The 14,590-nt window shown below is 32.8% G+C and overlaps 1 protein-coding gene across 3 annotated transcripts; it reads left to right on the forward strand.

Annotated features, from left to right (window-relative positions):
* The first annotated feature begins 3,443 nt into the window (after positions 1-3,443).
* Positions 3,444-8,233, forward strand: LOC145823383 (uncharacterized). 3 transcript variants are annotated; one of them, XM_082922929.1, is made up of 7 exons: positions 3,444-4,113; positions 4,221-4,276; positions 4,466-4,518; positions 4,611-4,723; positions 5,487-5,584; positions 5,939-6,010; positions 7,340-8,233. In XM_082922929.1, the coding sequence occupies exons 1-6, from the start codon at positions 4,083-4,085 to the stop codon at positions 6,008-6,010; spliced, it is 423 nt and encodes a 140-aa protein (XP_082779055.1). In that variant the 5' UTR covers positions 3,444-4,082; the 3' UTR covers positions 7,340-8,233. The 3 variants fall into 3 exon arrangements, 1 of the variants encoding a protein (XP_082779055.1); XR_014365674.1 differs by lacking the exon at positions 7,340-8,233 and having other exon boundaries at positions 4,594-4,723; positions 5,939-6,234; XR_014365673.1 differs by lacking the exons at positions 3,444-4,113; positions 7,340-8,233 and having other exon boundaries at positions 4,138-4,276; positions 4,594-4,723; positions 5,939-6,234.
* The last annotated feature ends 6,357 nt before the right edge of the window (positions 8,234-14,590 follow it).

The raw sequence follows: 14,590 nt of genomic DNA on the forward strand, positions 1-14,590 counted from the left end.
AAAAAAAAAAAAAAAAATTAAACGACATTATTTTATTATTTAAATTTTATTTTTGACAAAAAAAAATTTATTTTTTATTCCCGCCCCGCTCCCCTCCCCACCTTTTTTTTTTTCTATTCCCGCTCGGCGGAGGAGCAGCCGAAAGGGCAAACGAGCCCTAGCAGTCACTTGAACCAGTCCAAACCCAAACCATCGATCAAACTCTCATCCTTCTCCGCCCATAATACGCCCTCCCTTCCTCCCTCCCTCAAACCCCAAATCTAGGGCTATGTTTTGGAGAAGATTGAGTTGTCACCACCACCGACCACCCGCCACCACCATAATACGCCTATAATACGCCCACCATCCACCACCCGTTACCACTATCACCACCATACACTCACTACCACTCACCACCCGCCACCGTCACCGTCACCCACTCACTCACCCACTATCACCACCCGCCACCTACCTGCCACCACCCGCTACACACCTGTCACCACCACCGACCACCCGCCACCACCACCACCACCAGCCACCGTCATCCACCCACCCATCCACCGCCACCACCGTCACCCACCCACCCGCCACCACCACCCGCCACCTACCTGCCACCACCACACACCTGCCACCACCATCGACCACCCGTCACCGCCACCACCACCACCCACCCGCCACCGTCACCCACCCACCCACCCGCCACCGTCACCCACCCATCCACCCACCACCACCACCACCGTCACCTACCCACCACCACCACCACCACCGTCACCTACCCACCACCACCACCACCACCACCGTCACCCACCCACCACCACCACCCCCCGCCACCACCTACCACCACCTGCCATTCCGCCACCCACCTGCCACCATTGCCCATCACCCGCCACCACCACCACCCACCCGCTACCACCCACCACTACCCGCTACCCACCATTACCTCTACCCACCACCCACCGTCACCACTTTCCACTGCCATCTTCCGCCGCCACTTGCCATTTCTCATTCTTTTTTATATTTTTAAATTTTGTTAAACATTTTGTCAATTACCAAACGTGTTTGTAGTTTATGTTTTTCTAAAAACAAACAAAAACCAGTTTATAAAATTTTTGTAAATATAAACTGAAAACGTAAACGTTACCAAACAGACCCTAACCATTTCATTTTCAGTTTTCAATTTATATTTACAAAAATTTAAAAAACTGTCATAAAAACTTGTTTGATAATTTTTTTGATTTATAAATGGTTGTCTCAGTTTGTAAATTTGAGAAAAAAATGTAAATTCAAAAAATAAGTTTACGTTGGTTTTTAAATAGAAATTTAAAAATTTTACTAGCAAATTTTTTTTTCAATTAATTTTTTTTTTCAATTAACTTTTTTTTTGGTAAATTATACTAACACCCCCCTGAGGTTTATGTTTATTACAGTTCTCCCCTCACCTTTTGGAAATTACATTTCCCCCCTAAGGTTTAAAGTTTCATTACAGATTTTCCCCTTTAGCAATTTAATTTTTTTAAATACTAATTTTGCCCTCAGTGGATAAATTACATTGACACCCTTCACATTTTAAAAATTAATTACAATCCTCTCCCTAAGGTTTAAAGTAGCATTACCAATTGCCCCATCGGTTAGTATCAGTTACAAAAAAAATTAATTGAAAAAAAAATTTATTAGTAAAATTTTTAAATTTTTGTAAATATAAAAAAGTATCGAACAAGTTTTTATGACATTTTTTAAAATTTTTGTAAATATAAATTAAAAACTGAAAATAATGGTAAAAATATCATAAAATTAACAAATCTATCTAATAAAGCAGAACAAATTTTGAAAATGTGTTAGACACAATTGTCCTACTAGGACATTTCAAGAGTCAGGATTCATTTGTGTATTCACATGAATGGCTCAGATAACCCCTTTAATTTTATATCAATCCTAAATATATACCTTCCCGCCCAAACATGCCTCCTCCTTACCCACGTCTAGGGATGGCAATCTGAAACCGGCCCGACGGTGACTCGAGCCCCCGACCCCGAATTCAGTGGTTATTTACCGAAAAATATCCCCTACGGGCCGGGAATGGTATTCAAAAATTCATCGCTGATGATATCCGGGCCGGGGACGGGGATAGGTGTTTCAGACCCGGCCTCGGCGCCGCCCCCCGGCCCCGGCACCGCCACCGCCCCACTTAGTCCCCTAGCTGAAATTACAATTTTGTCCCTGGATATATATATGCTTGATTTTTGTTTAGGTTTGACACAGACACACACATTCAAATTAGGGAGCTTATGCATATGTTTAATGCAATTGATTGGCATATGCTATATGAAAAGGCTAATTTTCTAGAATTAAAAATTTAGAACAGCATTAAATGTTTGAAAATGTCCTCATACCATTACCTCTCCTTCACCCCTGCCACTCCATCTACACTACCACTACCACAATTTCACCACTAATATCTTTCACCATCACTACCACCACCACCATCATCTCTTATCCACCACCTCCACCACTAATGTCGCTCTCTTTCCTCTACCACAAAAAAATAGTTCATAATTTTTAGTAACAAAAAAAAATAGGTTGTAGAAAAATATTTTTCATTGACCATAGAAAATTAACTTTTATTTTAGTGAAAAATATTTTTCATTAAAATATTACCCCTACTTCTACGAAATAAAAAATAATAATAATATTTTTTTAATTAAAATAAAAATAAAACAAATAAATTTTTAATCTTAGTAACTAAAAAAAATGAAATTTTTTTCATTAATTACAAAAAAAATTATTTTAACAAAAAATAAAAAATTTTAGCAATAGTAACCCTCGTCACAAAAAAAGAAAAAAAGAAAAGTTAAATGACATTGTTTTGTTATTTAAATTTTATTTGTGACCCTAAAAAAAAAGATTTTAATTTTTTTTTATCCACCCCCGTCTCCCTCTCTTTTTTTTTTCATTCCCGCTTTTTTTTTTTCCATTCCCCCCCCCCCCGGGGGCCCAAAACCAAAAATCCCTAATCTCTTAAGATTTGTTAAGCCTCGAGGAGATTACATAGAGCTTCACAGGAAGAGAAATGGCTATCGCCATGATCATTTCGAGCGCAAACGAAAGAAAGAGGCTCATGAAGTCCACAAGCAATCTCAGATTGCTCAGAAGGTTCAGTTTCTTCACTTTTCTATTGAGGATCTTGTTTACTGTTTCGGAAAATGAAATTACTATTGAGGATCTTGTGGACTCACAAGTCACCAGATCAATTGTCTATAAATTCCTGGGATGTTTTGGGGGCTTTTTTTTCTTTGTGGGTTGTCTTTGTTTTTTCATTTGAATAGTATCAACTTTTGGAGTGGTTTCTTTTTGATTTTGACTATTCTCTCTCTTCTTTGGACCTAAAGATTCATCAGATTTGGGTAATAATCTCAATTGGGTTTTCTGTTTCTTCTTCTTTGTATTGTAGGAGATTGGATGGTCAGTCTGTCAGTTGCTTAATGGTCTTATTTGTTTCACTCTCAAATTATAAAATATCATTTTTATAAATTTATTTTCTATTTTTGTTTTTGTTTTTGAAGGTTTGTAACTGGTGATTATGATGTTCATACGTTTTGATCTTGATATCGGAAGATGATTACTGTATTGGGCTTTTGTATTAGTCCTGAATTCCTCTTTATTATTTTTCTCTCTATTTCTTATCAAGATTTGATGATGTTGAATATTTGGATTCTCACAAAAACAAATAAATGTGGACAATTTTGATCTGAGCATTTGAATGTGGCAGTCATGACATCTAATAGATTTATGAATTTGGTTTTTGAATCCTTATTGCAGAATACTATTTTTCTTTTCATTAGTTTTTATTTTTATAAATCTTCATTTGGTGTTGGTAATTCATTTGGATTTTGTTAAATGCTGAGAACCGCGAGTTTCTATTTTTATTTTTATTTTTATTTTTTTAGGATGTATATATATCATTCTTCTTTTAGGATATATTTTCATTTTGCGGCTTTTATTCCCTGGAGAAAGCAGCTGCTCATGCATCATCATTGCTTGGAAGAACAGGGAAACATTTATTCTTGAGAGATGGTGATAATGAAAAACCTCCTATTTTACTTCAAATGGCCAACGATACTGATGATCTTCCATTACGTGAGCCCTCGTGAATTTAATAGATTCTGATCAGAAGTCAAACAAATGTTTCTTTGTTACTACAAATGATATAGAACCTATCTTGACTCCTTGTCTTGTCTCTGCAGATCTACTCTACGGTCCTTTAGGCGTCGGGTTGCCTACGCTAATGCACGATATGATCGTATCCTGCCATACTATATACATTTGTTTATTATTTTTTACTTGTTTATGTAGGAAAATATTTGGAGATAAAATGTCAGGACATTTAAACATATGCTCAAGCAATACATGAAAAACTAGTTAGGCTGTTCCAATTTTCTTCTTTTTGAAATCCTCTAATTTATGTGAAGAACTTAACACTTCCTCTTAGATCTTGTTGGATGGAGTACATCATCACTGCGGCGTCGAAGTGAGCTCCCAAAGGTAATTCTTAATCTTTATGGAGCTTTAGAATTGTGTTTCCAATTTTTCTTATTTTTTTTCTTTATTTTTTTTCAGCGTCAAAATCTATCAAGAATTGACAAATACCTGCATGTCGTAAATGTGGAGTTAGCAAAACCTGTGAATACTCAAGAAGAAATGTCTTTAGAGGGCCAAGTCAATGTATGCAAGACCATTGATATGGAAGGTTAGTTACCAAATTTTTGTCAATGTTATTCATGTTCTACAGCACTAATCTTACAAGATTCAAGAACCATTACTTCCCATTAAAAAACCAAGTTAAAAATTAAAATAAAAAAGGTTTTTCCTTCATTTTAAATGTAGATTTCACTTGTATATTTAGTTTTTCTGGAATTGTGAAAGAGAGTAAAAAGTTACCGGCAATATTGTGAATCCCGCTCAACACCATGTTGTACCAGCTGGTACATACCATTTTAACAGGAAACTGGAATAATGGAGACTCAACACAGTTCCAGTTAATTTTCTGGTTTGTACTGGATTATTTTAGGTGTATCGGGCTAGCTCAATTTCCAAGCATACAGACTGTTCTAGCATATACCAGTTAGTGAAAGAATGAAAGAACTGAAAATGAATTTCAGTGTGAAACAAGGTTGGGCTTCGAACTAGCATGTCTTGGTTTAGTCAAAACTGGAAGAAAAACACACACACACACACAACACACACAACCTGATTTGTTATAGCAAGTGGAAAGAAAATGGAAAAGAGAAATTGAAGAGGTAATACTAGAAGTTCTAGAACAGTTATTTGGTGAAGAACTTTATACAAGTAAATGAAATTTTCATTATGCTCTTGAGGATTTGAAGTTCAATATGATTTCATTACCATCATTTCGAATTGTCCAATTATTCTGAGCTCTATATGTAAGCAAAATATTTATTCTTGATTATTCCCTAATTTTCACACTCTTTCCTCATTGCGTCCAATTGTAGAGGCAATGATCAGGGGTCTCACAAAAATGAGCTGGGAAAGGGTTGATATTGACTTCAGTGGAACTAAACAAAGACTTTTGGGGCACAGTACTATTCAGGCAAGTTTCTTCTTTCTCTTTACTTTAACTACAGAATCAAGGAACAACATAATAACCTCAATGAGTAAAACGCGGTTTGGAGGTCAACCTCTTGAAATGGATTGGAACTCTCTAGTTTGAATTCCCCTCCAGATGAAAGAGGGTCAGCACAATCAGATTTCAATCCATTTGGCAAAATAGGAGAGAAGTAAACAAAGAAATGATAGTAGTACTAGTTTATCTTCTTCTTGTTTGGATAGTATAAGAGTGAGATAAAAGAGAAAGAAAGTAGTTTATCATCTCTTCTTGTTTGGGAAAGATAGTAGTATCAACATTTCTAATGAGTGACCTTTTTCTTTTGTTCTGCTCGTGCAGGTAAAAACTTACTGTGTGAATTCCGCCGGAGCTGATGTGATACAACATATGATCGACAATTTTCTGTTATAGGTGTCACCAAATTACATTTATTTATGCATCAATTTATTTTATTTTATTTTTCAGTTTCTTCCATATCGAGATAATGTAAATATGCGCAAGCAATCCTTGAGCATTTCGTTCCTTTTAGAACTCTAATTTTTAAAATTTCAGAAACACTGGAGGGAGTAATTTTCCCTGTTTTAGAGTTATATGTAACTTTCTGCCTAACATGCTATTTTAGTAATTTTTTTTTATTTTTTGACAAAAATATAAGGTAAAAAAATTATATTTGGGATCACTTGTTAACTTTTTACAGAAAAATGTACAAAAAGTATAGAGAAAACACAATATTTGACCTTTTTTTTTTCTTTTTTTTTTTAAGTTGTTGATTTTTTTGATTTTTTTAATGATTTTTTGATTTTTAAATTAAAATATTGAGTTAAAAGTGCCAAGGAATAGTTTAAATTATAGTGCATTTGCGAAATGTTTGATTGGTGGTTGTGCGCTTGTAATTTCAGTTCGTGGATATTATTTTAGTGTAATTGGTATACTGGATGGTGTCCCGATTACTTTGACAACATGTGTGTGGAACCTAAATGTGGGCTCTACGTGTGGAACCTGAATATATTTTCAAATATTAATAAAATGAATTCATCATTTGTATTTCTATATTCTACTATTATTTTGCATTCTTTATATTGCAATTAATGGTCATGTGATTGATATATTGATGTTTTTAGGTTATGAAATTTATAACCTTTTAATTTTAATTAGTGTTATTTTGTTTTTTTTATTACCTCTGAATAAGCTATTCACATAGTTGACATATAATAAATTTATAAAAGTATAATTTTTAAAAATGTTCCAGACATATCGTGTCGTGCATTTTTTGAAAATCAATGTGGCCTTGTGTCAAAGCGGTGCCCTTGTCACGTGTCAGTGCTACTTAGAGCACAGCACAACAAATTATTTGGGAGAAACCAATAATTTAATTTGTGTGTGTGTGTGTGTGTGTGTGTGTGTGTTTCTCTACCAAGTTTATTTGGATTTGATGGTTTGAATTACAATTTTAACTTCACATTATGTAGCACTAATTGAGGATTGGAAAGCACCTGTAGGCTGCAGCACTTATATAGTTTTCATAACTAGCATTTGTTTCAATTTGTTAGGGGAGAACATATGTACAGGTGTAAAACTGAATAGATCACACTCCAATTGTATGAATCAGTTAAGTGTTCATTATTTTCTAATGCATAGATTTCTACCTTTGCTTGTTCCGAATGTTGTTCTAGATTGATTTCATTTGACTACTTCAAAGTTTCTTTTTATCGTTGTTGTAACAATTGTTATTCTCAACAGGGATGAGTAATTCTCAACGGGATGAGTAAAGCTTCTTGAGATATTTCTGACCAGACCATCTAGTTCTGTAACTGCTCTCTTCCTTCGCTTTTATTTGTTTATTTATTTTTTGAGGTTTTCTCTTCATTTTGACTCATTTATTTGTGTTTTTTCTTATAGAAAGAACATACTTGTTTATACTTCATAAAGTAAATCATTGTAATTTGAAAGATATCTGAAAAGGAAACACACTTGCACTTCCTTGAGTGCAGTAGGATTGGGATTGTGTTCTTAATTGCATTTATTCAAGAACCATAACAGTTCTGTGGTGAATCCAATCAATGATTAATCCTACTTAGAGGTGTGATATAAGAGATGATATGTTAATTCTATGATTTTTGGAGATTGTTGAGTGTTGCTGAGCTCTTTCATCTCAAGTCTAGAAGAATGAGGTTTACCATGATCAATGAAAGAGATGGGAATCGACACATTTAGTAAAGCCACTTAATTTGTTCATACATGTCAAAGGTGTTAGCAATCCATAATGCCTAACTATAATCGGTAAGACTCAAAACACAAGAAGAACAAACACACAAGAAAGAACACACCAACTTGACCTCTATGTGACAATGCTTTAAGGCTAGGGAAATTAACAAAGAGTAAATTAGATATGAAAAATAACAGCAGAGAAAATAATATATAGTTTTAGTCATTAGGTGATCCAATCCATTATTAGATAAAGAAGAAGAAGAAATTATGGACCTAAATAACAGCAGAGAAGAAATTTAGAGAAATTCTTGATGGGTTTCCTAAATATTTGATTTTTGTTTAAACAAATCTTTCAAATTTTGAATTAGTAAGATAAGAGAACCCATTATGGTGTTTGAATGAAATTCTTGAATGGGGGGCTTTAGTGTTCAAATGATTCTATTACAATGTTGAATTTCTTTTTCTTTTTAATCATTTTGGGTATTTTTCCTGAATGTGGTATTTGATTTTTAAATTTTTTTTGGTGGTATAAATAAATGGGTAATGTAGGGTGGTATAATATCTCCAAGTAAATTGAGGATGAAGCTAATAGGGGCAGCTGCTCAGCATAAGATGAAGAAAGATGGATCAAATAGTAACTCAGCAAGAACATCTCTTTCCAACCTTGAGGATTCTGAGTTTGTCAACAACAGTTTGTTAGCCACCATGACTGCAGGAGACTTTGATGACCATGGTATTTTATGTGACTCTGCTCCACCTTTGTTTTCTCATTACATCCATTGGTAATTAGTATTTAACATTATAGTTTACTCTCAAACTAATTTTCTGTTTCTTCTTTGTAAACAAAAAACAGGAAACATATTGTCCCAAAAAAGAAAAAAGAAAAAAGAAAAAACTCAAAACATGTTTAATATACACATGTTTTCCAAACAAATACTAACAAAAATAAGAAAACATGTTTGGTGAGTTGCAGGAAAGGTGAAGTAGTCGCCGGGAAGGGAAAGGGTGGCTAAAAGGGGTGAGGGAGTGGCTGGAGGGGGGATGGAGGAATAGTGTTTTCAAAGGCTCAAGGAACCCCCAAGGCACCAAAGGTTTCTTGAGTTTTTATTTATTTATTTATGGGTACCTAAAATTATGGTTCAACAGTAATAATAATATATATTCACAAAAAGATCGTACACAAGCTGTATTGAGATTTATCATTTTTAAATACTGTGTTCATTAGTGACCTCCTAATTACAATGTCATTGACACTGAGCTGCTATGGCATCTAATTGTTAACAGGGAAGTTACTTCCAAAATGATTAAGATCAAACAGAAATGATTAATGTTCCTATTTTAGTTTGTTGAATTAACTTTTTAGTTTATTCATATGCATCAGTGGTTTTTGGATTAATTTGTGTTTTCATTTTTCAGGTCAGAAATTTTTTGGAGAGATGCAAAATATGGTCCAAGAATTAAAGAATTTAGTTTTTAAAGTTTTTTCATTTTTTAATAGATGTAAACACAGTTAATTTTTTTTTTATTTAATTCTTTTGTATATACTTTTGAATATTTAATTTCCATTTATGAAATATATGACGTTATTCTATTCAATATGTGGTTATGATTCAAAATATAATATATAGTGTGTATTACATTCTTCAAATGTGCATACAAAAATAATATTGATTATTTTTCAAATATGTCGAATCCTTTTTTTATCACATATTTTATTAGTTATTAATCACACTTAAAAGATGTGATGTAAATATTTTTAATCACACTTAAAAGATGTAATCTAAATGTTATTAATCACACTTAAAAAGTGTGATTAAAAATGATTCTTTTTAATCACACTTCCAAAGATCACACTTAAAAGGTGTGATTTAAATATTTTTAATCACACTTAAAAGGTGTGATCTAAATATCTTTAATCACACTTAAAAGATGTGATCAAAATATTTTTAATCACACTTAAAAGGTGTGATCTAAATATCTTTAATCACACTTAAAAGGTGTGATCTAAATATCTTTAATCACACTTAAAAGGTGTGATCAAAATATTTTTAATCACACTTAAAAGATGTGATCAAAATATTTTTAATCACACTTAAAAGATGTGATCTAAATATTTTTAATCACACTTAAAATGTGTGATCTAAATGTTATTAAGCACACTTAAAAAGTGTGATTAAAAATGACCCCTTTTAATCACACTCCCAAAGATCACACTTTGATAAAACTTAAAAGGTGTGATTAAATAACATACATCACACAAAAAAAGTGTGATCTTTATCTATTTTTGTAGTAGTGAACATTTATGACGATTGGAAGTCAATGCGAACGTTGAAAGATTGGCATACATCGGTATGACTTTAAAATCATTATGTCCTGTCAATAGTTAATAAATGGAACTATGGTATTCCAGTATCTCTGGAATCATTCAATCGGTAAAATGTGTTTACCTTTCGTTAATATTTATCAAGAATGTTCTGTTAAACTTAAGTTAACTGCATTAACTCATGTGAATGATGCAATGGTGACCAGTAATACTCTGTTAGTTGTAGGTCAACCATATTAACATATATGAATGATTAAATAAAGGTGTATGTTACTGATTAATAGCTCAAGTGAACCATGCCATTTCTTAATGAATAAAGAGACTTTGTGTTCATCGTCGAAGAATCAGAATAATTGGAAAGTTATGTAAATCCATATGAACTCAAAGTTATTCAGAATCTACGACATGAATGCAAAAGTTTAACATCATTATGTGACCCACACGAGAATGTGAATTATTCTATTTTGTTAAGCGCACGATAATGACATGATATAACAAGAAATGCTCTATTACGTTATGAATCAATGAATGATTATCCATATATGTAAAAGTATTCATGGCATCCATAGCACAAGGCCCTTACCCGGGGGTAATAATACCGTGGTCTTATGGCCCTTGCCCCGGGGTAATAATACCGTGGTTCAAGTATGTTACGAGATATCTCTTGCCATCGACGGTCTTGTACGGATGGTACCACCGACGGTCTTGTACGGGTGGGTTATGTTTTGCCATCGACGGTCTTGTACGGATGGTACCACCGACGGTCTTGTACGGGTGGGTTATGATCAAACATGAACTTTGATTTCTATTTCTGATTCAAGCATAATTTAGAATATGTATGAATATGTTTCTATTTATTCGTTCCGTTTATGCTATGTTATAACATGATATGAATTGATCGGTCTTTAAGACCTAATGATTTCTGGTATGGAACAAAGTGCTACACGGAACTAAGTGCTACGACGTGAGTCACCTCTAGAATCCGTGTGAGACACCTCTTGGGTTCATACAAATATGTTCAAGGGCTATATGCCAACATGTGTAAAGCTTAATGCTAATACGTTCAAGGGCTTAATGCCATTTTGATAAGGGCTGTAATGCCATTCTGATAAGGGCTTTAATGTCGTTCTGTTAAAGGGCTCAATGCCACTCTGTTCAAGGGCTTAAAGCCATTTTAGTTAAAAGGGGCCTAAGGCCGTTCTAACATTAGTACAGAATCAGATTAACTACCTGTTTTTTTTATATTATATACGCTCTGACTTGCATTATCATTCAAGTTGAACATTAAGTTATTCACGTACTATTATTCACTGAGGTTATCTCACTCTGTATTTTGTTTGATTCCGTAGGTCCTGCGTTTGGAGGTCAGCCACAACTCTTAATGCTCGTCTCCCTTTGTTAGCCTCTGTGTGTCCAAGCATTTGGGTGAAGTCTACCCGTTTTGTGAAGTTTTGGCTTACATCCTGATTGTCCATAATATGTTGTAAATTCTAATGTTTTTTTTTTTTTGTTATACGCCCAAACACGAGCGGGGTTGTATATGTGTATGTAACTATTATTATCTGTCTGTTTGTGATCCTGGCATGATAGTGGTCGCTCAATGGATGTAGCTCTTTTCTTGCATGTTATTATATAAAATTTATGCTTCCACTTAGGCCCCATATGTTATATATAACAGGTTAAGTGTCCGTTTCTGAAGTGGTCATGCCCAAACTTCTAGGGGCGGGTTTGGGGTGTGACATTTGATAATAATAATTTTTTTGTCCAACTCATTTTTATTATTGGGCTTATGAAAAAGTTCATTAAAAATTGATTAAAATATAAAAAAGTTAACTAAAAATAGAAAAAGGTGAAAATAAAAAAACTCAAAAATGATTTTTTTATATTCAAAAATCAAACTGGTAATGCAATGGTGTCATTTGTGAATTTGATTATCACAAACATCATAATTCAATATTATGAGAGTTATAGCTAAACAAAAAATTAAGTTATAGAATAAAGAACTCTTAAACCATAACTAAAATAATACGGCAAATTACATATACCTCCCTCGAAGTTTAGCTAAATTATAGATACTCCTCTGAGATTTTAGAAATTACATCTCGTCCCCTGAGATTTATATTTTCATAACAAATTGCCCCCTAATTTGTTATGCAAATATAACTTTCAGGGAAGAATTTGTAATTTCTCAAACCTCAGGGGGATATCTGTAATTTAGCTAAATCTCGAGAAGATATATGTAATTTGCCCAAAATAATATTATAACTAATTAACAACATAATAAGTCATAATCAAATACATATGATAATAAGAAATGCATAGGGTACACACCCATACAATTTCCCACCCTACAGAATTTGTTCTTGGACCCTAGTAACCCAATAGCAACTTTGAGAAGTATGCCTTTCGGGTGATGATGACCTTTCATCTTGCGGGTAATCGGATTAAGGGATCCAATGTGGGTGATCAAATAAATGGATTAAATGCCTTTGAAAATAATTAAAAGGCTAATTGATTATGGATCATTGGATCGATACGGGTTTTAGAAATTAATCAAACTCAAAATCTTACAAGCACAAGGCCACATGACCTAATGTTCTTAAAGAAAATTCTATAATACACATATACGCTAGTTATAATTTGAAATATTTAGTTCAGAGTGCTAGTTATAGCGTTAGTTATGATTTGATTATTATTTATTGTGATTGTAATACTAATTATGACTTATTTTAATTATTATTTTGATTACAATCTACAAAGTTTTTGGTTATACTTTATTTGATATTTGATTATGACTCATATTTTTTTGATTATGACTAAAAATAATTTAATTACAACATTTATGATAATTAATACCACAATATACTAGAATCACCCATTCTTGCAATGGACAATGATGGATCCATTTTTGAATTCTTTGTACCCTACTCACAAATTACAATGACTTGGTTTTTTCATATATATTTATATATTTTTCAATTGATCTTTTACTTATTATTGAAAAATAAATAAATACATAAATAAATAAATAAAACTTTGTAGCTAGCCAAACCATCTTTTATTTACGTAGGGATGTAAGTAGAATAAAACCGGTCATATTTGATCTATTTTTAACAAGAATCGGTCTAAACGGTTCTTTAGTTTGATTTTTTCGATTTTTGGTTTAGTACTAATTCAGTACGAGTTCAAGCACCTTGTGTATCGAACTAAACCAAAATCAATTATTTCAATATATATTGTATTTATATAATATATATTCTAATAATATAATGATATATAGTAAGTATAATAAATTATTAACCTCAATTAATTAATCTCATCAATACTATAATATATAATTTTAATTCTATCCCACTATTTTTGAAGTCTTAGTATTTATTAATACTTTTATATGTATTTTTGTTAATCTAAGAATTGAAAAACATTTACTAAATGAATAAATTGGATATGTTTAAAGTGATGAACAAATAGCCAATTCAATATCTTTACATAAATTAGTGATTATATTATAACTTTAAAAGTGGATCAAATTTTAAAGGTCATAAACTGATTAAACCGTTTAAAAATTTGTGCAATTTGGTACGATTTAATAGGAGAAGTAGCCTGTGTTGGAACTCAAAATAATAAAATCAATATTATCGATTTAGTAAATATTTTTTACTTGAACATTGGTCATACCAAACCGATTACATCCTGATATTTATGGGTTGAAACTATTATACAAAACTGATGAGTTTAGCTATCACCCTATTGTGGTAAAAAATCTACATCTAAATGTGCATAGATTCAACAACAAAAATGCCTCAGACCCCCAGTGGGGGTCACTGGGGGTTGTGTGTGTTGCCCTCCCATTGGCCAAAAAAAAAAACTGTTTTTTTTTTTTTTTTTTTTGATTTTCAGCGAATCATGGCCCGCCACCTCACTGGGGGTCGACCCCCAGTGGGGGTATTTAGCATGGTTGATTCAACAAAATTGATGAGCAACACCATAGTCGTAGTTTTCAACGAACCGATAACGTTACAATACAAACTCTTTAAAAATGGGTAATTTGTGAGTTATATATCACAAAGCATTATAATTAAGGCAAAACTTAACGAGTGCTTTTTTATGCATTGTTTAATATTAAAATTAGTATAAAAATTATTTTGAAAAATTTGAAAAAGTTTTAAAATTGTTTTAAAATGTGTAAAAAGTATATAGGATTTTACGTCTTCTTCTTCTTCTTCTTCTCCTTCTTCTTTTTTTTTTTTTTTGGTGTCTTTTTCTTTTGTCCTAAGACACTTGTTAACAACACCTATAATCAAATCATTATTTGTCATAATTAATAGGTTATAATTAATTATCTTTGTGACACAATCAAAACTCTTTTCAATCATTCAAAAGAGAAAAACTCACCCCTCAAAGGGTGTGTGCTATATGAACCTTATAATTAAAAAATAAAATAAAAAATGGCATAAGTC

The sequence above is a fragment of the Camellia sinensis genome, chromosome 4 (assembly GCF_055761805.1).
Source record: "Camellia sinensis isolate YWXY chromosome 4, ASM5576180v1, whole genome shotgun sequence".
Classification (NCBI taxonomy): domain Eukaryota; kingdom Viridiplantae; phylum Streptophyta; class Magnoliopsida; order Ericales; family Theaceae; genus Camellia; species Camellia sinensis.

Bases quoted from the DNA above. Each gene is read 5' to 3' on its own strand.
- LOC145823383 (XM_082922929.1), top strand. From the start codon at position 4,083: ATGGCCAACGATACTGATGATCTTCCATTAC. The intron at 4,114-4,220 runs GTGAGCCCTCGT...TTGTCTCTGCAG, and splicing joins TACTGATGATCTTCCATTAC to ATCTACTCTACGGTCCTTTA. The intron at 5,585-5,938 runs GCAAGTTTCTTC...CTGCTCGTGCAG, and splicing joins TGGGGCACAGTACTATTCAG to GTAAAAACTTACTGTGTGAA.